This window comes from Rana temporaria, chromosome 8 (genome assembly GCF_905171775.1).
Source record: "Rana temporaria chromosome 8, aRanTem1.1, whole genome shotgun sequence".
NCBI lineage: Eukaryota > Metazoa > Chordata > Amphibia > Anura > Ranidae > Rana > Rana temporaria.
In genome coordinates, this window is record NC_053496.1 from 49,959,150 (window position 1) to 49,985,174 (window position 26,025).

Genomic DNA, 26,025 nt, shown 5'->3' on the forward strand with positions numbered 1-26,025 from the left:
GGTGCCATTAAAATCAATCGGCTGTGACTTGTCATGTCACTTTATTTTTCCAAAGTCACATGACAAGTTACACTAGTGTTAACAGAGCCTTAGTGTGGTTTCCTGTACTATGATCATTGTAGGCTGTGAGCTGAGACCCCCAGGACACTTCCATTTTCTCATGAATTTGAATGTACAGTGCATCCTTACTCAGGGCCGCTGATAAAAATCATGGGGCCTCGTACAGCCTAATTGATGGGGCCCTACCCCTGGTTCATCCCTCAGCCCCACCCCTGTCCCCTCCCCAGACACTGCCTTTTTACTTTTTGCGCTATAACCAAAAAAACATATAACCAAGAAAACATATAACCAAAAAAACAGGACAATATGTATTATGCTACATATTTTTGAAGTGTATATTGATTGGTTTGCACAAAAGTTCTAGTGTCTACAAACTATGGGATATATTTATGTATTTTTTTATTTATTTTTACTAGTAATGGTGGCGATCAGTGACTTGACAGCGGGACATGCCAATGCCATAATGTACTGCAGACAGTGCCACCCATGCCATATTGTACTGCAGACAGTGACACCAATGCCGCAAATGCCATAATGTGCTGCAGACAGTGCCGCCAATGCCATAATACCATTGGCAGCATGGGTGGCACTGTTTGTGCTGGCAGCACATGGGTTATAGCATTGGCAGCATGGGTGGCACTATCTGCAACACATGTGTTATGGCATTGGCAGCATGGGTGGCACAGTCTGCAGCACATTATGGCATTGGTGGCAGTGTCTGCAGCACATTATGGCATTGGTGGCACTGTCTGCAGCACATTATGGCATTGGCGGCACTGTCTCTGCAGGCAGCACATGCGTTATGGGCCATAACTACCTGGAGTGTGTCAGTCACAAACACTTTCAGATGTCAGCTCTGCTGCTTCCTTTTTCTGCCGTCACCACCGTTGTTCTCCTCACTACTTCTTCTTCTCCAGTCTTTGTCTCATGTCGAGTGGAGAAGGGAGCAGAGCGCCATGAGCGGAGTGAGAGGAATCACTCCCCCAGGAAGGGAAATATGCAGGCTGGGACTTGAGCCAGCATTAGGAGCGGGTGCATAAGAGACATGCGCCCGAAACAGAAGAAGTAGTCCCTTCCTCCCGAATCCCACACACAAGAACATCAACAGTAAAAAGGAGCAAGGAATAGGAAAAAAAAACTGTAAAGTCGGAACGGATCGGGGAGGGGTGAATGTGGGGTGTGCTTGGATCGGCTGGTGATTGGTCATGGGGTGCTGGCTGGAGGAATATTTTATTTTGTATCAATTCCGATGCTGTTCAGATTGCCTTTGCCCCCCTGCTGGCCAGGCCCGGTACAACAGGGCCAGTTGTTTTTTTTTTTTTTTTTATTCCCTGCAAAATTCACTTAGCAAAAGCACCACATAACACACACATTACACATTGTTAGGCACATATTTAATCCTTAGATGTTAACCTATTCCCAGACAGTGTCATTAGTACAGTGATAGTGTATAGTATTATCACTAATCACTGTATTAGTGTCACTATTGATGTCAGTGTTGGTCAGTCAGTGTTCCCCCCAGGCAGCATCAGTTTGTGTCAGATTGCTCACCATACTATTGTAGTCCCACTATAGGTCACTGATCACCGCCATTACTAGTATAAAAAAAGAAATAGGCTTTAATTAAATGAACTGTTAAGCAAACCAAATATTATATACTTATTGTGATTTTTTTTTGACATGTAGCAAAATACATTTTAGCCTAAATTCATGAAGAAATTTAGATTTTTATTGTATTAGATATGTTTTATAACAGAAAATAAAAATATTGGGTTTTTCCAAAAGTTTTATTTTTTCATTAATATCACAGAAAATAAAAAAACTCAATGGTGATCAAATACCACCAAAAGAAAGCTCTATTTGTGTGAAAAAAATGATATACTGTAAATATAATTTGTGTACAGTGTTGCATGACCACTCAATTACCAGGTAAATTAGCACAGACCCAAATAGCAAAAAAGTAGTAGGTAAAATCTTCCGGGTGTCAAGTGGTTAAAGGAAAACCTAAAACATACTAAACACACACAAACTAAAATTGACCTGTAATAGCAAAGCTCTTCGATGTTCTCAAGAGCACTGAGAGCTATATTTGCATGTGTTTAAAGTAGATATTAAAGTGTTTACATCTTATAGACCCCCAGGGAGCTGGTGACAGGTGCTTCTTGTCTTGGCCTTCCTTTTGGCTTCAATCTGTTAGGCCACTTGAATGTTGTCACTCCTGCACAGGCGCACAGGAGTCACATCATAACAGCAGAGAGCAGTGCTGCAAATGTACATGGATCTGGCAGGGAGAAGCATTTAGGACAGAAGAGACCAACACAAGTCTTTATTATGTGACAGGTTTAAGTTTATCAGCATCTGTGCTAGGATTCTCAACAGCGTCATTTGCTGTGACTTCACTGTGTTTGAGTGTAGGGATGCAAAATTTGATATTCACAGAGAATTTTAACTCACAAGCATAGGCGTGCGCACAGGGTGTGCCAGGTGTGCCCAGGCACACCCTAATCACACTGTGCAGCACAGATTCCTCCTACTGTTCTGGCTCCCCCCATCCTTCCCGTTGCAGTGCTGGCTTTTCTACTCTCCTCTCCCTCCGGCTGTTGCTGTGGGGATGTTTTAGGATGAGTGGGGGAAGGGGCCGGTAAATATGTAACTTACTGGCCCCGTCCCTTTCATTGTGAGTGATCGGTAGTATGTATTTGAGCTTTGGGGTGCACACCCTAATGCTATAGGCTGCGCACACCTATGCTCAAAAGTACAGTATTCTTGAACTCTATGGGTTTGGTAAAACCGCAGCTTGGCAGGCCCATAGAGCAGGCAGAGACCTAGGTCAGGTGGTATCAATACAATAGTAAACAGAAGGTGCTAACAAAGAATCATCAGCCACTATACTAGTCATTTTTCTTCTAAAAGGGATGCTATAAATCATGGCAGATACATTTAGAAAAGGGACAGTAAGGGGTGCAAGAAGGGCAAGGAGGAGAAACGGAACACAACAAATAGTGTAGTTTGACTCAGTGAACTTTAATAAAAGCAATGTAAGCTACTCCCAATGGAAGCATATGAAGCAAGGCTACCCTTGAGAGAGAGAGAGGAGAGCATGCAGGCTACCCAACCAATAGTCCCATTCCTCAGATCCGGCGTGGTCACGTTTCAAGAATCCCTGCTCTTCCTCAGCTGAGCCTCAATCCTTATGGGCTTCATATGCTTCCATGCTTACCCTTAGGAATAGCTTACATTGCTTTTAATAAAGTTCACCAAGTCAACCTACATTATTTGTTGTGTGCTGTTTCTACTCCTTGCCCTTCTTGTATTTTGACAGGTGGAGTCCCTCCTCCATATTTAATAGCAGCACACAGTTTTAGTGCCCATTTAATTAGTTACAGGGCTACCTGCTATATAATATTCCTTGATTTAAATTTTGAATGGTCCATAATGTTTTTAACTCATTTCAATGTAATGATTATTTGATTATTTTTTTACTTTCGCAGGGACTATTTATTGTAAGGTGCCGTGTTGCAAGCATCATTATTGGCATGTTTTTTTTTTCTATTGACAGTAAGCAATACAGCATGTAACTACCATTTATGTCCTCAATAACCAATAACAGTGGCTTGGAGACCTACATTACAAAGTCTCATGATGAAAATAACAACAAAATCTGTTCTGTTTTCCGAAACAGGTTCCTTCAGTGGAGGAAAGTAGCAAAGACTGGTCATTCCATATCTCTGGGCAAGGAGAGGACCTGAAAATCAATGAGACCAGGAATATTTATATAGCCAAAAAACATTATTCCTGTGTCGTCCAGACAGACAAATCTAGATACAAGCCCAATGATATAGGTAAGAGTTATATGAAGTTCCACTTTAATGCAAATAATTTCTGTCCCATGCAGTCCTGTCTTTGAAAGGGCCTCTTATGAATACAGCTCAAGCGGTTATCCTAGGCAGCCATTTTTTTTGTGTGGCCAGCCTGTGCTTCTTTTACTGCTGTGTATGAAGAATTATATTTTAAGTTTATTACTGTTTTTACGCTATTGTTCTTATATATTTTTTATATATATATATATATATATATATATATATATATATATATATATATATATATATATATATATATATATATATATATATATATATATATATATATATATATACCGTATTTATCGCGGTATAACGCGCTCCCTAAAGTTGCCCCCGAAATTCCTATAAAAAAAAATGTTATATGATTTCATTACTTAAAGTTTTGGTGTCTTCCCAGCGTCCATCGTCCGGTCCGGCGTCCGTCTGCGGCCTCGATGTTGTCCTCCCGACTTCTCCAGCGCGCGCCTCAAGTCGAGTCCCAGCTTCCCGTGCTCAGTTCGAACGCCTCCGCCGACATATACCGAGTGCAGTACACTCGGGTACATTCGGCAAGGCTCGGCGTCGCTCGCACTCACGTTCTGTGATGTTTATGCGCGAGGACGAGCGAAGCCGAGCCTGGCCGAATGTACCCGAGTGTACTGCACTCGATATATGTCGGCGCAGGATTTCAAACTGAGCGCGGGAAGCGGCTATCGGCGTATATCGCGCACCCACGATTTTCCCCTTATTTTAAGGGGAAAATAGTGAGCGATATACGCCGATAAATACGGTGTTATATATATATAAAAACATTTAATGCAGCACTCATGAGACTGGTGGTGAAAAAGTACCGTATTTACCGCCCTATAGTGCGCACCCCAAACCTAGAGGAGAATCCTAGGGGAAAAAAAGAAATACTGACAATTTACAGATACAGTTACTTACAGTTGCCCGGCGTGCATCGGCGGCCTTGTCCGGTCCGGCTTCCATCTGCGGCATTCTCTGTGTCCTCGTGGCATCCTCTCCGCTTCTTCCCGATTCTCTCTCGCTGTTTTTGAACGCAACTGCCGACATATACCGAGTGCAGTACACTCGGGTACACTCGGCTAGGCTCGGCTCCTCTCGCCTGAGTGTGGATGTTTCCATTTTGGATCTGATGTTGCACAAAAGATGTGCAGGGAATGACAGAAGCTTGCTAGAATTTTCAGTTGCTTTGTATTGTGTAAGGGGTTAGCTTGGTAGCGGGGTGTGTGACCCCCTGGATGGGGTCACTACACACTGAATTTATACAGGCAGTCGAAGACGGTTGAAAACAAAGATTTGGGTTTATTCTTCCATCTTGCTGGAAACAAGTGCAAGCATCCAAACAGCATAAACAAAATCAAACATAAAATAAACCCTGGCCACTTTGGGCGTCTACCTTCACCACACAGGAACCTATCTATGGAGTCTGGCACAGCCGAGTGCTGGGTAGACACTGCTAATCGTACAGCAGAAAAACAATAGTCTCTTTTTGATTTTTATCACATAGAAAAATCAATCACCACCTCACCTCCTCAGAAGACTTTCAGCTACTGCTCTCTTTCACTCAGAAAGCCTCAGGATTCAGCAATTTGTGGTAATCCTCTGGATTACTTATAGAGGCCTTTATTGCCTCATTCTGAACAGCTGGAGTTTTCCAGCACCCTTAAACCTTTTCTGGCTGCTTCTGCAGTCGACGCCTAATAACAATAGGTGTATTGTCTAAACAAGGCAGAAATGTATCTCCCGTCTGTGACAACACCCACAGATTTACCTGGCTTCCTGTCACAATTGTTAGAGAACACATTCATTGTGTTAAAGTGTTAAATTATCATTATAATTACTGAAACCTATTTCATTATTTCAGTGAAGTTCCGACTGGTGTCACTTGACCACGATTTCCACATTTCAAATGAAAATGTAAGTTATTATTTTACAGAGAGCAGAAACTGATAAAATGATGTAGAAACATTCTATTTCTGTTGATTATGAATATGCAAGTAGAGAAGGCAAAAAAAGGTGTTGCCAATCAGCTAGGCAGTTGCTCTGTATAACTGTTGTATACCTAATAGGGATTGTAATAGCTGATTGTACAATCAGCCAATAAAATGTGTGGCCAGCTTTAGATGAAATAAAGTTAACATGCTCACACCACGATACCACCAACTCTGTAAATGTGAGCACCAAGACTATGAAGAGCAATCCATCATTAGAGTCCTCTTTGGGCACTGGACAAACTTTAAAAGGACACAGTATATTGTTAGGTAGTAGTTGGCCTGAGCTTATATACAGTATAAAGTCCATTATTCAGAAGGCTGAAGATGAAGGCATGACAATCCATTGTCATTTCAAATTATAGATAGTTCAAGCAAGAGTCATGATGTCACTCTGATGTTCTTGGCAAAGTGACAGCCATTTTAAGTCCTCTTTCACACTTATACGACTTGTCCCAGGATTTTGGACTGCAAAATCGCATGACAAGTCATTCTCCATGATTTTCAATGACTTCCATTCATATTGGCACGACTTTAAAGGAGTTCTCTGACCTAAAACTTTTAACCCCTGCTGTGCCCGGGCTGTAAAACTATACAAAATAAACTTTCACTTACCTGCCTACGATCCCCCGTTGTTCCGATATCGCCGTCCCGTTCTCCGGTCCCGGTCTCTTCCGCTTCCTGTGTGTCGGTGACTCATAGTGCGCTCAGCCTATCAGCAGCCACGACGGGACATTGCTGCGGCCGCTGATAGGCTGAGCGCACTATGAGTCACCGACACACAGGAAGCGGAAGAGACCGGGACCGGAGAACGGGACAGCGATATCGGAACAACGGGGGATCGTAGGCAGGTAAGTGAAAGTTTATGTTGTATAGTTTTACAGCCCGGGCACAGCGGGAGTTAAAAGTTTTAGGTCAGAGAACTCCTTTAACTACTTAAGGACCCCCCACTGTATATATACGTCCTCTTTTTAAACATGGATATCTCAGTAACGGCAGCAGCTGCTGCCACAACTGAGATATCCATGTTTTCAGCGGGCGGCCGTGTAAACGATAACGGCGGTCTCCGCGGCGGATTCGCCGCGAGATCGCCGTTATCGGTGGCGGGAGAGGGCCCCCCCCCTCCCGCCGCTTTTCCGCGCCCTCCGCCGCTTACCGGAGCCGTCGGTAGCGGCGGAGGAGATCCGATGCTGCCGCCTGGAGAGTGAGGACTTGAGTGAGGGCAAGATGGCCCCCACCCGTCCTCATAGCTCTGCTGGGCGGAAGTGACGTCAAAACGTCAGTCCCGCCCAGCCTCTTAAAGAGACAATTTTTTTTCTGTCATTTTTTTAAATGACAAATTTTCCTTTTTTTTTTTTTTTTTTTTGCATTTAAGCCTAAATATGAGATCTGAGGTCTTTTTGACCCCAGATCTCATATTTAAGAGGACCTGTCATGCTTTTTTCTATTACAAGGGATGTTTACATTCCTTGTAATAGGAATAAAAGTGATCTTTTTTTTTTTTTATATTTTAGTGTAAAAAATAATAAAATCAAATATGAAAACGGTGTTCAAATCACACAAGTGAGGTATCACCGCGATCGTTAGAGCGAGAGCAATAATTATAGCCCTAGAGCTACTCTGTAGCTCAAAAAATGCAACTTATAGAATTTTTTAAACGTCGCCTATCTAGATTTTTAAGGGTAAAAGTTTGACGCCATGCCACGAGTGGGCGCAATTTTAAAGCGTGACATGTTGGGTATCATTTTACTCGGCGTAACATTATCTTTCACAATATATAAAAAAATTGGGCCAAATTTATTGTTGTCTTATTTTTTTATTCAAAAAAGTTATTTTTTTCCAAAAAAAGTGCGCTTGTAAGACTGCTGCGCAAATACGGTGTGACAAAAAGTATTGCGATGACCGCCATTTTATTCTCTAGGGTGTTAGAAAAAAAAAAATATAATGTTTGGGGGTTTTAAGTAATTTTCTAGCAGAAAAAACTGTTTTAGTCTTGCAAACACCAAATCTGAAAAACACCTGAGGTCTTTAAGTGTTTAAGTCATGCCAACTTCAAAGTAGTCCCTGCACTACTTTGGTCCAACTTCCATGCAAGTTGATGTCCATAGACCTCAATGTTAAACCCTCAAGTAGCATGCAAATCGTACCTGAATAATATAGACACGATTTCAGTACGACTTTGTAAGCACAAGCTGTAAGCACAAGCAGCTTTTTGACCCTTGTCCCACCCAATCCTTTCAACATAGTAGCCCCTCCCAAGCACATTTTTCTAGCACACATTCACTTCCTGGTTATTCCCTGTGCTCCAAACAGCCCCAAAAAAAGAAATGTTCTTGTCCTTGTCCTCTCCTCTTCTTCCTCATGCACTGCTACTGCTGCTGCAGCAATGACAACTGCTGTGGCAATATATTTAAGTAGCAAACATTTTCTGTCACAACACACCACAACAACCAGGAAGCAAACAGGAACTGGAAACAACTATGGAAAGAAAAGGAATTACCTCACACCATGTATGTTTTCACTGGTTAATGCCAAAGTTGTGGCAAAGTAGTACTGATACAAAATTGCGGCCACAAAATTGCGACAAAGTCGCTCGACTTTGAAGTTGTACAAGTGTGAAAGGGGCCTAAAGGGTAAGTTCACCTTTACTTAAAAAAATAAAATATGCAGATAAGGGGCATTTGTAGATACAAGTAAACTGTGTAGCTTTGGATAAAGGTGAATAATACCCTTGCTATAGGTATATACAAAACAAAACCAAAAAAAATAATTTCCAAAAATTCAGTATTTTTATGAACAGCTGGAGACAGTTAGATAGTTTAGTGTTTTACTGAAAGGCCGGGAGTTCAGCTCTCATACCTGTACACCTCCTGTGGACCATAGCGATTTTTACATTTCTACCATTGGTCTGTTAATTTAGCCTCATTACCTAATGTGGAACTTTACTCAAAATGGGACTTTCCGCTTGTTTGCATCCCCCTCCACTGCCACATTTCGTACTTTTTCTGGGGGATTGGGTATCTGGTTTTGACAGGTACCCGCTCCCACTTCTGGTCGTATGCAATGTGGTAATCTGAGACAGAAGTTTTCTCCCCTGCAGCCTTCTGGGACACATCACAGGTCCCAGAAGACTACAGGACCATTCACAAAGTGCAAATGGGAGAATAGCTTAAAGGGCCACTAAAGGAAAAAAAAATGTTGCCTAAAATTAATGTCTGCAAGGTAGACAGACAGAATAGTGTAATGATTCTGTTAAAAAAAGAGTAAATACCTATTAAATTCATTTATCTATATCACCTCCGGCATTCTAGTTTCTGTTCTCTCATTCACTTCCTGGTTTGCATCGCAAAATAGATTTTTCATTTTTTTTTGTCTATGCAATACATAGACAAAAAATGTTTTAAATTAAAAAGCACATTTGTTCTGCTTTGATAAGCATTCGTTTAAATAATAATTATTGTTACTAAATAAAAAGTGTTTGGTAAAAAAATAAATAAAAAAAATATATTTTATGCTCAGAGGGCATGATTAAGATGGGATTTATTTGTTTTTGCTTTGTATCATTGCCTGGGATCATATACATGGAGTTTGAGTAGCAGTATTTTCATGGCAGTTTATATCTCAGGAGATCTTATGACAATTGTCATTTTTAATTGTGTTCTGGGGAGGAAGGAGTTTTTCATTGTAGGTAGTAGGGATGAGCTTCGCGTTCGATTCAAACGTATGTTCGACTTGAACATCGGTCGTTCGATCGTTCGTCGAAACTCGAACAAAACGGGTCGTTCGCGCCAAATTCGAGTGACGCAAAACATCCCATAATTCACTGCGGCGTTGAGCGCTGATGATTGGCCAAGCATGCTGTATGTCCCGCATGCTTGGCCAATCACAGCGCGCAAAAAACGAAGAGCCATAATTGGCCAAAGCCAGGGTGGCTTTGGCCAATTATGACTCAGGGGGATTAGTACACGCCCCACACTATAAAAGGCAGCCTGCACGGCGGCCTCGTGTAGTGTGTTCTGGCTTTGTGAAACAGAGGAGCAGTCAGACAGTTAGAGAGATAGATAGCTAGAGACACAGTGTCTTTTCTACCAGATAGATAGATAGAGCAGGAAGGCTAGTCAGTATAGTTAAATTTACAGTTTGTAGAGAATATATTCACATCCCTAGGAGTTGTAAATATATTTATAAACTGTATAGCATAGCTAGCTCTGCTATTAGTATTTGTCAGGCAGGAGATTGTGCTTGATGCAGTGCTCTAACGTGTTGTATTGCCTGCATTAGGGTTTAGCTTAAACATAGTACTCCGTGTTAGTCAACGTGTGCTAGTTAATTGCACATACACGCATTACCTGTTACTGCATGTGTGCTATTTATTTGCACAGAAACGCAGTCGCTGTTAATGCAAGTGGGCTATTGAATTGCATAGAAACGCAGTCGCTCTTACTGCGCGTGTGCTGTTTAATAGCAACTAAACGCAGTTGGTGTCACTGCGCGTGTGCTGTTACATAGCACCTGAACGCAGTTGGTGTCACTGCGCGTGTGCTGTTACATAGCACCTGAACGCAGTCGCTCTTACTGCACGTGTGCTGTTTAATAGCAACTAAACGAAGTTGGTGTCACTGCGCGTGTGCTGTTACATAGCACCTGAACGCAGTTGGTGTCACTGCGTGTGTGCTGTTACATAGCACCTGAACGCAGTCGCTCTTACTGCACGTGTGCTGTTTAATAGCAACTAAACGCAGTTGGTAATAGATATATGGATAGGGATGTTGGCGCTGCTATGTAAGCACTATGTGAAGAGCTAGATGAGGGGTATATATCACAACCCCCTGATAGGACGCTGGGTATGCAGTGTGTTCTGACAATACTCCTCAAGAAACTACAGTAATGAAAGTCCGCAGTTAATATGTGCTACTGGTAGAATGATAGAATACAGTGTGTACTAATACACAAAATATGCTATTCACTGCACTAACCCACAGTGTATAACATTCTATACTTAGGTAGCTATATATGGGGTATCAACTGCAGATACTATATTCTTGATAATAAACCCCTGCTGTATGGTAACAGTTAGATGTAACAAGAATACAGCTAGGTGCATAAATCACATACAACTCAACCCAATCGATCATCCACGCCTCTATTTAGACACAATCTGTCCGGGCGCAATAATACTAGGTAGGCTCCTGTCCCCTTAACAGGAAAAAAGGGGGGGGGGGGTTATTGCTGTAAGCGTGCCCCAGATGGAGCAGTGGGTGGACTATAAATGTACACTAATTATAACATACATGTATAAAATGTGGAATAGAATGTCCATCCTGGGAAAAACATTGCACAAACTGTCAAAAAAAATATTTTGTCAAGTAAATATATAGTTCAACATTCTTCTTTCTGTAATCGAAACCATAGGAAAATATACAGAAAATCTTAGTAGTTTGGAAAGAAGTCCAACAGACAGGTGGGTGTGAAAGTGGTGCCTCTGTCACACAACTCCGAGTGCTCCCGGTGCTCCCCTCAGGCTACCCCACTCACCAGATAGAGGTCCCCTCTTGGGGTAATCCGCATATATCGGGGGTTTCAGGAGGCCACTGCTGTTAGATGCTGCTGGATCCCTCCTCCTAAGCGTGTATGGTGTTGCTGTAGATCCAGTTGGTGTGGTTCCCTTGGTTCCTCAGATAGGAAAAAAGCACATACAGGGGGCTCCGATGGTGTAATAAAGTTTTGACAGCTTGATCTTGTAAAAACGCTGGTTTATTCAAAAAGCATGTGGATACAAACCACTCACAAGCAACATTTAAAAAATAATAAAAGTAAAAAACTCATAAAAAATAATAATATTGAATGGCAATGTCCGCACCTACTGGCTGGTATTAAGGTGTGCGGGCTGGCTGCCAGTCAGACGGTAATCCCCTGCGGGCAGGTGGGCAGAGGCCACCAATGATAAAAAATAAAGAGGATAACTGAAATCACTCGTAGCTGAATTGGCTGGCTTCAATTCGCCCTAGATGCCGGCTCAGCCTAGCTACACAGAGTGATAGCGTGTGTGTCCTAGGTGGTGGCGTGCGTTCCAGCCAAACCACCTCTCGTACACCCGGAAGTGACGTCACACGTACAGGCCTGACGTACGTTTCGAATTAGCTGTTCGTCTTCTGAGGCTTGTCAGCGTGGCGTCAGCTGTTATGATTTATAGGAGTCGCAGAGCAATGTTAGTGATCCCCGCCCCCGGGGAATGTCCAATCGCTACACTCCATCCCCAGACTTCTAACCAATGGGGATGTAGTAGGGGAAGTACAGATTTTTATCCCGGGAAATGTCACCGCCGCTCTGCGTCTCCTCCTCTTAACATGAGATAAAGTTGCCAGTTCAGACACTATGCTATCTATGTGCAAACAGAGGCCTTATGCACCAAAACATGAAACCAATAGCTGTGTGTCCTAACATGCATAGACCTCGGGATGTTAATATTGTCATCTCTGTGCATATAGATAGATGGAGAGTGTTTTCCATTGTGGGCAAATACATTGGGTTTAAGTATAGGTGGATGCAGATTGCTGCATATAGTGACCACCAGATGTGTCGGATATTATTCCGTACATCTAGGACCCAAGACTAATAGATGCCATATGTGACTGGGGGGTCATAGTGGGAAAATAAGATCGAGTGAAATCTCGACGGGATGGCAGGAGGACCCAAGTGAAGGTCTATATATGTCATGTCCTGCACCCATCTAGTGTATCTTATATTTATAGAGATAGAGAATAGGGGCTCGCATACAGGAGGAACTCCCTTATATTTATAGAGATAGAGAATAGGGGGTCGCATACAGAATGGACTCTCATACGTGAGTAGTGCGCAAGTACGTCCGATATGGGATGGTTGGGTAATGGGTCATGTACGGTTATGCTATATTGAAGCGGCCTTCGTATTGGGACCAATAGTTACCCTGTGACTCCCCGCTGTCCGCGAAGGAATGTCATAATCCCGTATGTACATTATTTTGAAAAAAAAAAAATATATATATATAAGGGATAGTCATAAACCATCTTATGTGAAAATTAAGTGCATAATATAATAAGATAAGTGGAAAGGTAGTGTGTCTGGAGACTCTAGTTTAGAGTATTGCCGTTTGTTCCAGTATATTGGAAGACGGTGTTAATATCCAATCTACACTACATGATAGTAACGTGTCTAACTGGGTGATAGACGCGCATCCAGTTAGGATGCGTAGAAACCTAAAAACAAAAGATATGTGTATATGCGGTGAAAATACATAAAAGCTAAAAAACAAGTGTGATACATGGGCAGGTGTGGTATCATATCCACTCCCTATAAGAATTTTTTCAATTTATCCATGGTAAATATAATGTGGTGCTTAATAGAGGGTACATAAAAACTAGAAACATAGTGTAATGCAAGGGCAGATGTGGTATCATACCCAATGCCTAAAGCGTTTGTACAATTTATCCATAGTAGGTGCATTATGGTGCTTATGTGATCACCTATGATAAATAAATATTGCTAGGCATGGTTAGAGGATATATTCATCCAAACATGTCAGACAATACATGTTTATCCTACATACATAAAGATGTGGAAAATGTTGCCACCCATTTAAGCAATATAAGTGAAAAACTTAATAGTGTGTGTGATCATGAACAATTAAATCAAAGTAATGCAGTGAGAGTACTATTACATGTTGAGATGTGTACATCTCAATGCTAGGGATTGGCCAGAAAACAGTTGAGATCTATATCGACATTCAGGCCGTGTGGCACGAGAGTCCCTAACCGATAGATCCAGCTTGTTTCATTCTGTGATACTGCTATTTCTTTATTGCCTCCCCTCCAGTTGTCCTTGATACTATCTATGCCGTAGAATATAAGCCCCGAAGGGTCTTTCTGGTGTACTTCTTCAAAGTGGCGGTATAGGTGGTGCTTAGATGACCCTTTCTTAATAAGGTTTATGTGCTCCCGTATCCTAACCCGCAATTCTCTTGTGGTTCTACCTATATATAATAGGTGACATGGGCACTCAATAGCATATGTAACGTGGGTGGTGTTACACGTTATTAAATTTCTGATCTTGTACACTTTGTGGTCGTTTCTTGATCTAAACTCTGTTTTCCTGCGCGGTTGCTGCTTACTTTCTCTACACGCTAAACACCTTTGGCATTTGTAAAACCCCTTAAGGTCTGGGCATATTTCCACCTGTTTAGGGGGATTAATGATGTTGTGCACCAGATGGTGTCGAAGAGTGGGTGCTTTTCTATAGATAAATGTAGGCTTATTGGGGAGGACCTTTGACAGTATACAGTCTTCCTTAAGGATAGGCCAATATTTTTTAAGGATACTTTCAAATTCCTTGTATTGGGAACTGAAACCAGTGACAAAGGAGCATTCATTTCGTTTTTGGTTAACCTTTAGACTCTGCTTAAGTAGAACCTTCCGGTCTATTTGTGATATTTCTCTTTTCAGTTTGTCCAGGCTTTCAGATGTATACCCCTTCTCCTTAAATCTGTCCACAATGGTTTGGGCTTGCCTTTCAAAATCTTCATTAGAATCACAATTTCTTTTCAGCCTCAGTAGTTGTCCCTTTGGGATATTGGCCTTCCATTTCGGATGGTGGCAGCTGTTGATGGGGATATATCCATTCCTATCCGTATCTTTGAAGAATGTTCTAGTGTGGAGAGATGTGCCATTCTTGTAAATTTCTAGGTCCAAATATTCAATATGTTCGGTACTATACTTCCCGGTGAACTTAAGGTTGAACCTGTTATTGTTAAGATCCGCCAAGAAGAGTTGTAATGTCTCCACTGGTCCTTCCCAAAGGATGAGCAGATCGTCTATATATCGACGATACATTTTGATCTCTGGGTATCCTCTTCGATAGATGTACTCATCCTCCCAGACATTCATCATCAAGTTGGCAACGCTGGGGGCATACCGAGCCCCCATTGCGACGCCCTTTGTTTGTACGTAGTACTCATCAGCGTACCAGAAATAATTACATCCCATCGCCAGCTTCAAACCTTCTAATATGTACTGTATTTGTTCTTGTCTATATGTGGTTTTCTCATATAGAGCTGTGGCCACCCCCATGATGCCATCCTCCTGCTCAATGCTTGTGTATAAGGAACTGTGAGTTCCTTATACACAAGCATTGAGCAGGAGGATGGCATCATGGGGGTGGCCACAGCTCTATATGAGAAAACCACATATAGACAAGAACAAATACAGTACATATTAGAAGGTTTGAAGCTGGCGATGGGATGTAATTATTTCTGGTACGCTGATGAGTACTACGTACAAACAAAGGGCGTCGCAATGGGGGCTCGGTATGCCCCCAGCGTTGCCAACTTGATGATGAATGTCTGGGAGGATGAGTACATCTATCGAAGAGGATACCCAGAGATCAAAATGTATCGTCGATATATAGACGATCTGCTCATCCTTTGGGAAGGACCAGTGGAGACATTACAACTCTTCTTGGCGGATCTTAACAATAACAGGTTCAACCTTAAGTTCACCGGGAAGTATAGTACCGAACATATTGAATATTTGGACCTAGAAATTTACAAGAATGGCACATCTCTCCACACTAGAACATTCTTCAAAGATACGGATAGGAATGGATATATCCCCATCAACAGCTGCCACCATCCGAAATGGAAGGCCAATATCCCAAAGGGACAACTACTGAGGCTGAAAAGAAATTGTGATTCTAATGAAGATTTTGAAAGGCAAGCCCAAACCATTGTGGACAGATTTAAGGAGAAGGGGTATACATCTGAAAGCCTGGACAAACTGAAAAGAGAAATATCACAAATAGACCGGAAGGTTCTACTTAAGCAGAGTCTAAAGGTTAACCAAAAACGAAATGAATGCTCCTTTGTCACTGGTTTCAGTTCCCAATACAAGGAATTTGAAAGTATCCTTAAAAAATATTGGCCTATCCTTAAGGAAGACTGTATACTGTCAAAGGTCCTCCCCAATAAGCCTACATTTATCTATAGAAAAGCACCCACTCTTCGACACCATCTGGTGCACAACATCATTAATCCCCCTAAACAGGTGGAAATATGCCCAGACCTTAAGGGGTTTTACAAATGCCAAAGGTGTTTAGCGTGTAGAGAAAGTAAGCAGCAACCGCGCAGGAAAACAGAGTTTAGATCAAGAAACGACCACAAAGTGTACAAGATCAGAAATTTAATAACGTGTAACACCACCCACGTTACATATGCTATTGAGTGCCCATGTCACCTATTATATATAGGTAGAACCACAAGAGAATTGCGGGTTAGGATACGGGAGCACATAAACCTTATTAAGAAAGGGTCATCTAAGCACCACCTATACCGCCACTTTGAAGAAGTACACCAGAAAGACCCTTCGGGGCTTATATTCTACGGCATAGATAGTATCAAGGACAACTGGAGGGGAGGCAATAAAGAAATAGCAGTATCACAGAATGAAACAAGCTGGATCTATCGGTTAGGGACTCTCGTGCCACACGGCCTGAATGTCGATATAGATCTCAACTGTTTTCTGGCCAATCCCTAGCATTGAGATGTACACATCTCAACATGTAATAGTACTCTCACTGCATTACTTTGATTTAATTGTTCATGATCACACACACTATTAAGTTTTTCACTTATATTGCTTAAATGGGTGGCAACATTTTCCACATCTTTATGTATGTAGGATAAACATGTATTGTCTGACATGTTTGGATGAATATATCCTCTAACCATGCCTAGCAATATTTATTTATCATAGGTGATCACATAAGCACCATAATGCACCTACTATGGATAAATTGTACAAACGCTTTAGGCATTGGGTATGATACCACATCTGCCCTTGCATTACACTATGTTTCTAGTTTTTATGTACCCTCTATTAAGCACCACATTATATTTACCATGGATAAATTGAAAAAATTCTTATAGGGAGTGGATATGATACCACACCTGCCCATGTATCACACTTGTTTTTTAGCTTTTATGTATTTTCACCGCATATACACATATCTTTTGTTTTTAGGTTTCTACGCATCCTAACTGGATGCGCGTCTATCACCCAGTTAGACACGTTACTATCATGTAGTGTAGATTGGATATTAACACCGTCTTCCAATATACTGGAACAAACGGCAATACTCTAAACTAGAGTCTCCAGACACACTACCTTTCCACTTATCTTATTATATTATGCACTTAATTTTCACATAAGATGGTTTATGACTATCCCTTATATATATATATTTTTTTTTTTTCAAAATAATGTACATACGGGATTATGACATTCCTTCGCGGACAGCGGGGAGTCACAGGGTAACTATTGGTCCCAATACGAAGGCCGCTTCAATATAGCATAACCGTACATGACCCATTACCCAACCATCCCATATCGGACGTACTTGCGCACTACTCACGTATGAGAGTCCATTCTGTATGCGACCCCCTATTCTCTATCTCTATAAATATAAGGGAGTTCCTCCTGTATGCGAGCCCCTATTCTCTATCTCTATAAATATAAGATACACTAGATGGGTGCAGGACATGACATATATAGACCTTCACTTGGGTCCTCCTGCCATCCCGTCGAGATTTCACTCGATCTTATTTTCCCACTATGACCCCCCAGTCACATATGGCATCTATTAGTCTTGGGTCCTAGATGTACGGAATAATATCCGACACATCTGGTGGTCACTATATGCAGCAATCTGCATCCACCTATACTTAAACCCAATGTATTTGCCCACAATGGAAAACACTCTCCATCTATCTATATGCACAGAGATGACAATATTAACATCCCGAGGTCTATGCATGTTAGGACACACAGCTATTGGTTTCATGTTTTGGTGCATAAGGCCTCTGTTTGCACATAGATAGCATAGTGTCTGAACTGGCAACTTTATCTCATGTTAAGAGGAGGAGACGCAGAGCGGCGGTGACATTTCCCGGGATAAAAATCTGTACTTCCCCTACTACATCCCCATTGGTTAGAAGTCTGGGGATGGAGTGTAGCGATTGGACATTCCCCGGGGGCGGGGATCACTAACATTGCTCTGCGACTCCTATAAATCATAACAGCTGACGCCACGCTGACAAGCCTCAGAAGACGAACAGCTAATTCGAAACGTACGTCAGGCCTGTACGTGTGACGTCACTTCCGGGTGTACGAGAGGTGGTTTGGCTGGAACGCACGCCACCACCTAGGACACACACGCTATCACTCTGTGTAGCTAGGCTGAGCCGGCATCTAGGGCGAATTGAAGCCAGCCAATTCAGCTACGAGTGATTTCAGTTATCCTCTTTATTTTTTATCATTGGTGGCCTCTGCCCACCTGCCCGCAGGGGATTACCGTCTGACTGGCAGCCAGCCCGCACACCTTAATACCAGCCAGTAGGTGCGGACATTGCCATTCAATATTATTATTATTTTTTATGAGTTTTTTACTTTTATTATTTTTTAAATGTTGCTTGTGAGTGGTTTGTATCCACATGCTTTTTGAATAAACCAGCGTTTTTACAAGATCAAGCTGTCAAAACTTTATTACACCATCGGAGCCCCCTGTATGTGCTTTTTTCCTATCTGAGGAACCAAGGGAACCACACCAACTGGATCTACAGCAACACCATACACGCTTAGGAGGAGGGATCCAGCAGCATCTAACAGCAGTGGCCTCCTGAAACCCCCGATATATGCGGATTACCCCAAGAGGGGACCTCTATCTGGTGAGTGGGGTAGCCTGAGGGGAGCACCGGGAGCACTCGGAGTTGTGTGACAGAGGCACCACTTTCACACCCACCTGTCTGTTGGACTTCTTTCCAAACTACTAAGATTTTCTGTATATTTTCCTATGGTTTCGATTACAGAAAGAAGAATGTTGAACTATATATTTACTTGACAAAATATTTTTTTTGACAGTTTGTGCAATGTTTTTCCCAGGATGGACATTCTATTCCACATTTTATACATGTATGTTATAATTAGTGTACATTTATAGTCCACCCACTGCTCCATCTGGGGCACGCTTACAGCAATAACCCCCCCCCCCTTTTTTCCTGTTAAGGGGACAGGAGCCTACCTAGTATTATTGCGCCCGGACAGATTGTGTCTAAATAGAGGCGTGGATGATCGATTGGGTTGAGTTGTATGTGATTTATGCACCTAGCTGTATTCTTGTTACATCTAACTGTTACCATACAGCAGGGGTTTATTATCAAGAATATAGTATCTGCAGTTGATACCCCATATATAGCTACCTAAGTATAGAATGTTATACACTGTGGGTTAGTGCAGTGAATAGCATATTTTGTGTATTAGTACACACTGTATTCTATCATTCTACCAGTAGCACATATTAACTGCGGACTTTCATTACTGTAGTTTCTTGAGGAGTATTGTCAGAACACACTGCATACCCAGCGTCCTATCAGGGGGTTGTGATATATACCCCTCATCTAGCTCTTCACATAGTGCTTACATAGCAGCGCCAACATCCCTATCCATATATCTATTATCTACACCTGTTCCTTAGGGGACAGTTTTTTTAGGGAGGCAGCAGCTTTTTACCTCTGACATCCTAGCGCAGGTTTTTATTTAATTTTCTTTTAAACGCAGTTGGTGTCACTGCGCGTGTGCTGTTACATATCACCTGAACGCAGTTGGTGTCACTGCACGTTTGCTGTTTCATAGCACCTGAACGCAGTTGTTGTCACTGCGCGTGTGCTGTTACATAGCACCTGAACGCAGCTGGTGTCACCGCGCGTTTGCTGTTACATAGCACCTGAACGCAGTTGGTGTCACTGCACGTTTGCTGTTTCATAGCACCTGAACGCAGTTGTTGTCACTGCGCGTGTGCTGTTACATAGCACCTGAACGCAGTTGGTGTCACTGCACGTTTGCTGTTTCATAGCACCTGAATGCAGTTGTTGTCACTGCACGTGTGCTGTTTCATAGCACCTGAACGCAGTTGGTATCACTGCACGTTTGCTGTTTCATAGCTCCTGAACGCAGTTGTTGTCACTGCGCGTGTGCTGTTACATAGCACCTGAACGCAGTTGTTCTCACTGCGTGTGTGCTGTTACATAGCACCTGAACGCAGTTGGCGTCACTGCACGTTTGCTGTTTCATAGCACCTGAATGCAGTTGTTGTTACTGCGCGTGTGCTGTTACATAGCACCTGAACGCAGTTGGTGTCACTGCGCATTTGCTGTTACATAGCACCTGAACGCAGTTGGTGTCACTGCACGTTTGCTGTTACATAGCACCTGAACGCAGTTGGTGTCACTGCACGTTTGCTGTTACATAGCACCTGAACGCAGTTGGTGTCACTGCGGGTGTGCTGTTACATAGCACCTGAACACAGTTGGTGTCACTGCACGTGTGCTGTTACATAGCAGCTGAACGCATTAATATGTCTGGAAGGACAACAAAGAGAGGCAGAGAGTCACGAGGGCAAGCAGGCTCTGCATCTAGAGGTAACGCTGGTGGTGGATGTGGTGCATTCTCTTCAGCATGTGGCCGTGGCCGTGGCCGCTCGCCCTTCTTTTCGGGATCTGGCCGTGTTGAACCTCAACATGCAGAGAAATTAGTGGAGTGGATGACCAAGCCGTCCTTATCCTCCTCATCCTCTCTCACACAGACTGATCGTAGCTTGTCTGGCAAAGCAGCTGCCAAGGCGTCCTCTTCCCTCTGCACAATGGCATCACACAATCCTTCCCTAGTCCCACCATGTCCTCCTGAGGAGTCCCCCGAACTGTTTCAACACAGTGTTGGGTACATGCTGCAGGAAGATGCGCAGCGTTTTGAAGGCTATGATGACGGAACACAGATAGAGGGAGGCATTGATGTGAGCCCAGGGAGAGGGGGTGGCCAAGAGGGACAGCAATCTGGCAGTGATGTTCCCCCAGCTGGAGCAATACTGCCAGGATTTCGACAGTGATGATGATGAGGTCACTGACTCTACGAGGAGGAGGAGGAGGAGGAGGCCCTCCAGGGGTCAGCGTAAGGGCAGCACACCAACTGCATTACGTGGCACATCTTCGCTTGTGCATGGCGCTGCTGTGTCTCAACGGTACAGCAAAAGTTCTTTGGTGTGGGCCTTTTTTGAAACATGTCCATCAGATCGTACCTTTGCTGTTTGCAACATATGTCTCAAGCGTATCTCGCGTGGCCAAAACATCACCTTGGGCACCACATGCTTGTCCAGACATATGTCGACCTGCCATGAAGCTCGTTGGCAAGCATACCAGAAAGACCCACAACAAAGACCAAAGCGGACCTCCCCTTGCCCTTCTGTGACCTCCAACCCCACTAGACCTCCAGTCCTCTCTGAAGCCTGCACTGAAGTTGTAGAAATGGGTGTGTCACAACCTAGTAGTGGTAGTACATGCGGCAATCTACTGATGGTACCAGACAAATTTCCCTGCCCCAGCTGCTGCAGCGCCGAAAGAAGTACACTCCCAGCCATCCTCATGCCCAGCGGTTGAATGCTAGCTTAGCAAAATTGCCAGCACTTCAACTGCTACCTTTTCAGTTGGTAGATTCTGCCCCCTTCCGTGACTTTGTGGAATGTGCAGTACCTCAGTGGCAAGTACCCAAACGCCACTTTTTCTCACGGAAGGCGATTCCGGCTCTCTACCGGCATGTGGAAGGCAATGTCCATGCCTCGCTGGACAGGGCGGTCAGTGGTAAGGTGCATCTTACCGCTGACTCATGGTCCAGCAGGCATGGACAGGGACGTTGCCTGTCTTTTATTGGGTGACTCTGCTGGCAGCTGGGAAGGACGCAGGGCAAGGTACAGTAGTTTTGGAGGTTGTTCCACCACCACGCCTCCAAAACACTACTACTGGTTGTAACACACCTCTCTCATCCACCCCCTGCTTTTCTTCTTCCTCTGTGGCCTCTTCCTGTGGTTATGTTTCCTCAGAACCAGCCGTGCTCCGTAGGCGTACGAGGGGCTACGCAGGAATGCAGGCCAAGAGATGCCATGCGGTGCTAGAGCTGGTGTGCTTGGGAGACGGGAGCCACACTGGGGAAGAGGTTCTTTCAGCTCTGCAGGGGCAGGCTCAGAGGTGGTTGGCGCCACGCCAGCTGAAGCCTGGAATCGTGGTCAGCGATAATGGCACCAACCTCCTCTCTGCCCTGCGACAGGGAAAACTCACCCATGTGCCCTGTTTTGCGCATGTTCTCAATTTGGTGGTGCAGCGGTTCTTGGGCAGGTTCCCGGGCTTACAGGATGTCCTGAAGCAGGCCAGGAAAGTCTGTGTGCATTTCCGGAGGTCATATAATGCCACTGCTCGGCTGACAGACCTCCAGAGGGAATACAACCTGCCCAAGAACCGCCTAATCTGTGACATGCCCACCAGATGGAACTCTACGTTGGCCATGCTGCAGCGGCTGCACACGCAGCAGAGGGCCATCAATGAGTACCTGTGCCAATATGGCAGCAGAACTGGGTGAGGGGAGCTTGTTTTTTTCCCCCACGCCAGTGGGCCATGATAAGGGATGCATGCACTGTCCTGTCACCATTTAAGGAGGCCACGAGGATAGTGAGCAGTGACAGTGTATGCATCAGTGAGACTGTCCCGCTTATTCACATGTTGGAGCACACCCTACGTGGAATAATGGACAGGGCCCTTGAGGCAGAACAGAGGGAGGAAGAGGAGGACTTCCTTACCTCTTTATCCAGACACTGTTCCTGCTTGCCCACCTAGCACACAGGAAGAGGAGGAGGAGGAGGAGGATGATTGTATCAGCAGCATGGAGGTGGAGCCTAGCACTCAGCATCAACAGCAGCAGTCTTCAAGGGATCATTTACAGTCCCAAGGAACACGTGGAATTTTACGTGGCTGGGATGAGGTGGCTGCGGATCCTGTCGTCCTCAGTGACCCAGAGGACTGTGCCCCGAATGCCTCTGCAAACCTACGCTGCATGGCCTCCCTGATCCTGCAAAGCCTGCGTAAGGATCCTCGTGTACGTGCTATCAAGGAGAGGGATCATTACTGGCTGGCAACTCTCCTTGATCCACATTACAAGAGTAAGGTAGCGGACCTTATGTTGCCATCGCAGAGGGAGCAGAAGATGAAACTTCTGCGGGAGGCCTTGCAGAAGGGTCTGTACAATGCGTTCACAGAACCGGGCGGATTACCAAAACCTGGCCCTGGACAACGTCTTGCTGAGGCTTCGGTGAGTCAGAGAAGGAGCGGTGGAGAAGGTGGCCGTCTGACCGATGCGTTCAGACAATTTTTTAGTCCACAGCCCCAAGGTCTGAGCGGTTTCAGCAACCATCGCCAGCGTCTGGTTTACATCGTCCGGGAATACCTAGCGGCAAGATCCGACTTGGACACCTTCCCCACCGAAAATCCTCTGGCTTACTGGGTCTTGAGGATGGATCACTGGCCAGAGCTTGCACAGTACGCAATTGAGCTACTGGCTTGCCCTGCATCCAGTGTTCTTTCAGAGCGCACATTCCGTGCTGCTGGAGGCTTTGTGACCGATCACAGGGTGCGCCTCTCCACCGACTCTGTTGATCGACTGACCTTCATCAAAATGAATCGGGCTTGGATCAACACCAGCTACCAAGCACCTGATGCTGATGTTACTGAATAATAATTTTTTGTTGAAATGTCAGATCCCTTTGAGACCTGTTATGCTGATGCTGAGTGACTGTCCTGTTATGCTGCTGATGGAATATCCTTCTCCTCCTCACTTTTCTTGCTGATAGCTAGTAAGAAATTTTGTTTTTCTGGGCTCCGCCACCAGTGCCTAAGGCCTAATTTTTCTGCCCCTGTTAACAGGGGCGCCTAATAACAATTTTTGATGCAATACTTTGCACGTGGCTCCTTGTTGCGCTCCAATTACAGTTATTGGGAGGGGTTGCAGTGTTGTGTTGTGCCTACGGACACATTTTTCTGCCCCTGTGTAACAGGTGCGTCTAATAACAATTTTTGATGCAATACTTTGCACGTGGCCTAAGGCACAATTTTTCTGCCCCTGTTTAACAGGGGTGCCTAATAACAATTTTTGATGCAATACTTTGCACGTGGCTCCTTGTTGCGCTCCAATTACAGATATTGGGAGGGGTTGCAGTGTTGTGTTGTGCCTAAGGCCAAATTTTCTGCCCCTGTTTAACAGGGGTGCCTAATAACAATTTTTGATGCAATACTTTGCACGTGGCTCTTTGTTGCTCTCCAATTACAGTATGTTTGAGGGGTGCCCTTTTTTCTACAATTTTGCTTTCACAAAAAAAATAATGGCCCCCCCCACCACCCCTAAAATAATCGATATATTGTTGCCACACAGCACATGCGCAAGCAGTATTAAATTACTTTGTTCTTATAATAATTTCATGTTGTGCAGGGACATTTCTAAACACGTGCCACTACTATAGACACACAGCAGGTGTGATATTTAAAGGAATTTTTCATTTTTTTTTTCACTTTAAGCATCATTAAAATCGCTTCTCCGGAAAAAACGTCCGTTTTTAAAACTTTTTTTTCCATTGATACATGTTCCCTGGGGCAAGACGTTTTCCAAAATTAAATTGAATATTGGTCTTTAAAATGAGCGTTTTTGAATTCGAACATTCGAGTCCCATAGACTTCAATGGGGTTCTAAATGTTTGCACGAACCCGCGGTCTGTTCGAACGTTCTGGTGCGAACCGAACCCGGGTATGTTCGGCTCATCCCTAGTAGGTAGTACAACCCATAAGATTAGGTGGTTATATGGAGCGATGTAGCTAATGCCTTTTTTGTTTTTGTTTTTATTGCTTATAGTATATTTATTATTATTTTTTTCACTTTTGTATTTTAGTATGAAAAAATCTTGCTGCTGGTAAGTACTTTTAAAAATATGTTCCAACGTTATTATTTGTATCTTGCAACTAATGTTTTTCTTGTTGGTGTCGTCAAATGGTGTACAGCCCTATTCTCTAATAAACTGTAGTAAAATACAGAAATGGTGTTAATATGTCATTTACATTAGCAGGTGACACTGTAATGCCCCTTTCAGATGGAGTAGAATCCATCCAAGCAAATCTGCCTGCTCAGTGGTGATCCCTGCTGAGCAGGCGGAGGACAGGTCCATGTCCGCTCCACTATGCAGCTAGCTGTTCTCTTTGGTTTCGTTGGATGGAAACAGACTGCCTGTCTGTTTACATCCGATCCACCAGATAGATGGGGAATGGATCCCCATCCGTCTGTTTTTAGTGGATCGGATGCCGCCGGTTTGGAACGGCCGGATTTTGCGTGGAACGTCATTACGCTCACAAGGAGATACACACACACACGGAGACCAGCTGACAGGACTGGATCAGATCAAAACGCCACTTTCTGTCTATCCCATGCCGTTTTAATTTATCTTAACTGTAAGTGCAACCCAACCTTTATTAAACCCGCGATCTTTGCAGTACTTCACTATGGAGTGTTTTTGTTCATTTTTCCAATATATATGAGCCACCTTATTCCATGTGTTGGGGACTGTTGCTGAGGATCTGCCCTTTCCATTCACCTGCTGGAGAAAGTCTGATTGGGAAGACTATAATAATTCCTGTGCCTTACTGACCGCTGATATAGCGCTCAGTGGATTCGGTAAGGAGACTACATCTCACTACCTGGGTGTCCCTTTTTGGTGGAAGAAGATTTTTTCAGCGCACCTCCCTTCTTTTTTCAAATTATTAAACACTTCACTACTTGGGACTTTTACATTGATATAATATTGGTTTTAAACGTTTATTTTATATCATCTTATTGACATTCTTTTGAATTTGTCACTATTTTTCACTTATTTGGTTATTATCACTCAATATTTTTAGCTCTGTACCTTTTTTGTATTTTAAGTCTTTTTTACTTTGGGTATCTTGAGTAATAGGTACTGGCGGCTTCTTTAATTAGGTTAATATATATTTATTCACGTGTTAGCACAGTGTTTTTTCCCTAGGGAAAGAATCTCTTATATACCTACAGTGTAGAATAAGCTTCTTCTGCCCTACCTCCCATAAAAAGTTTTTGCTCTTGGTTCTCAGTTTTTCCTTTCAGCCATTTGCCTTTACTTTTCATTCTTGTCCCTCAGGAAGTTTAGCCAAA

At 43.6% G+C, this 26,025-nt stretch overlaps 1 protein-coding gene across 2 annotated transcripts in view; it reads left to right on the forward strand.

Moving 5' to 3' along the window:
- LOC120946921 (alpha-2-macroglobulin-like protein 1) overlaps nt 1-26,025 on the forward strand; it is a 221,074-nt gene that overhangs the window by 9,395 nt on the left and 185,654 nt on the right. For both annotated transcript variants that reach the window (XM_040361745.1, XM_040361746.1), the window contains exons 3-5: nt 3,743-3,902; nt 5,791-5,843; nt 24,755-24,775. In XM_040361745.1, coding sequence (XP_040217679.1) covers nt 3,743-3,902; nt 5,791-5,843; nt 24,755-24,775 — 234 coding nt within the window. The remainder of the gene's footprint in view (nt 1-3,742; nt 3,903-5,790; nt 5,844-24,754; nt 24,776-26,025) is intronic.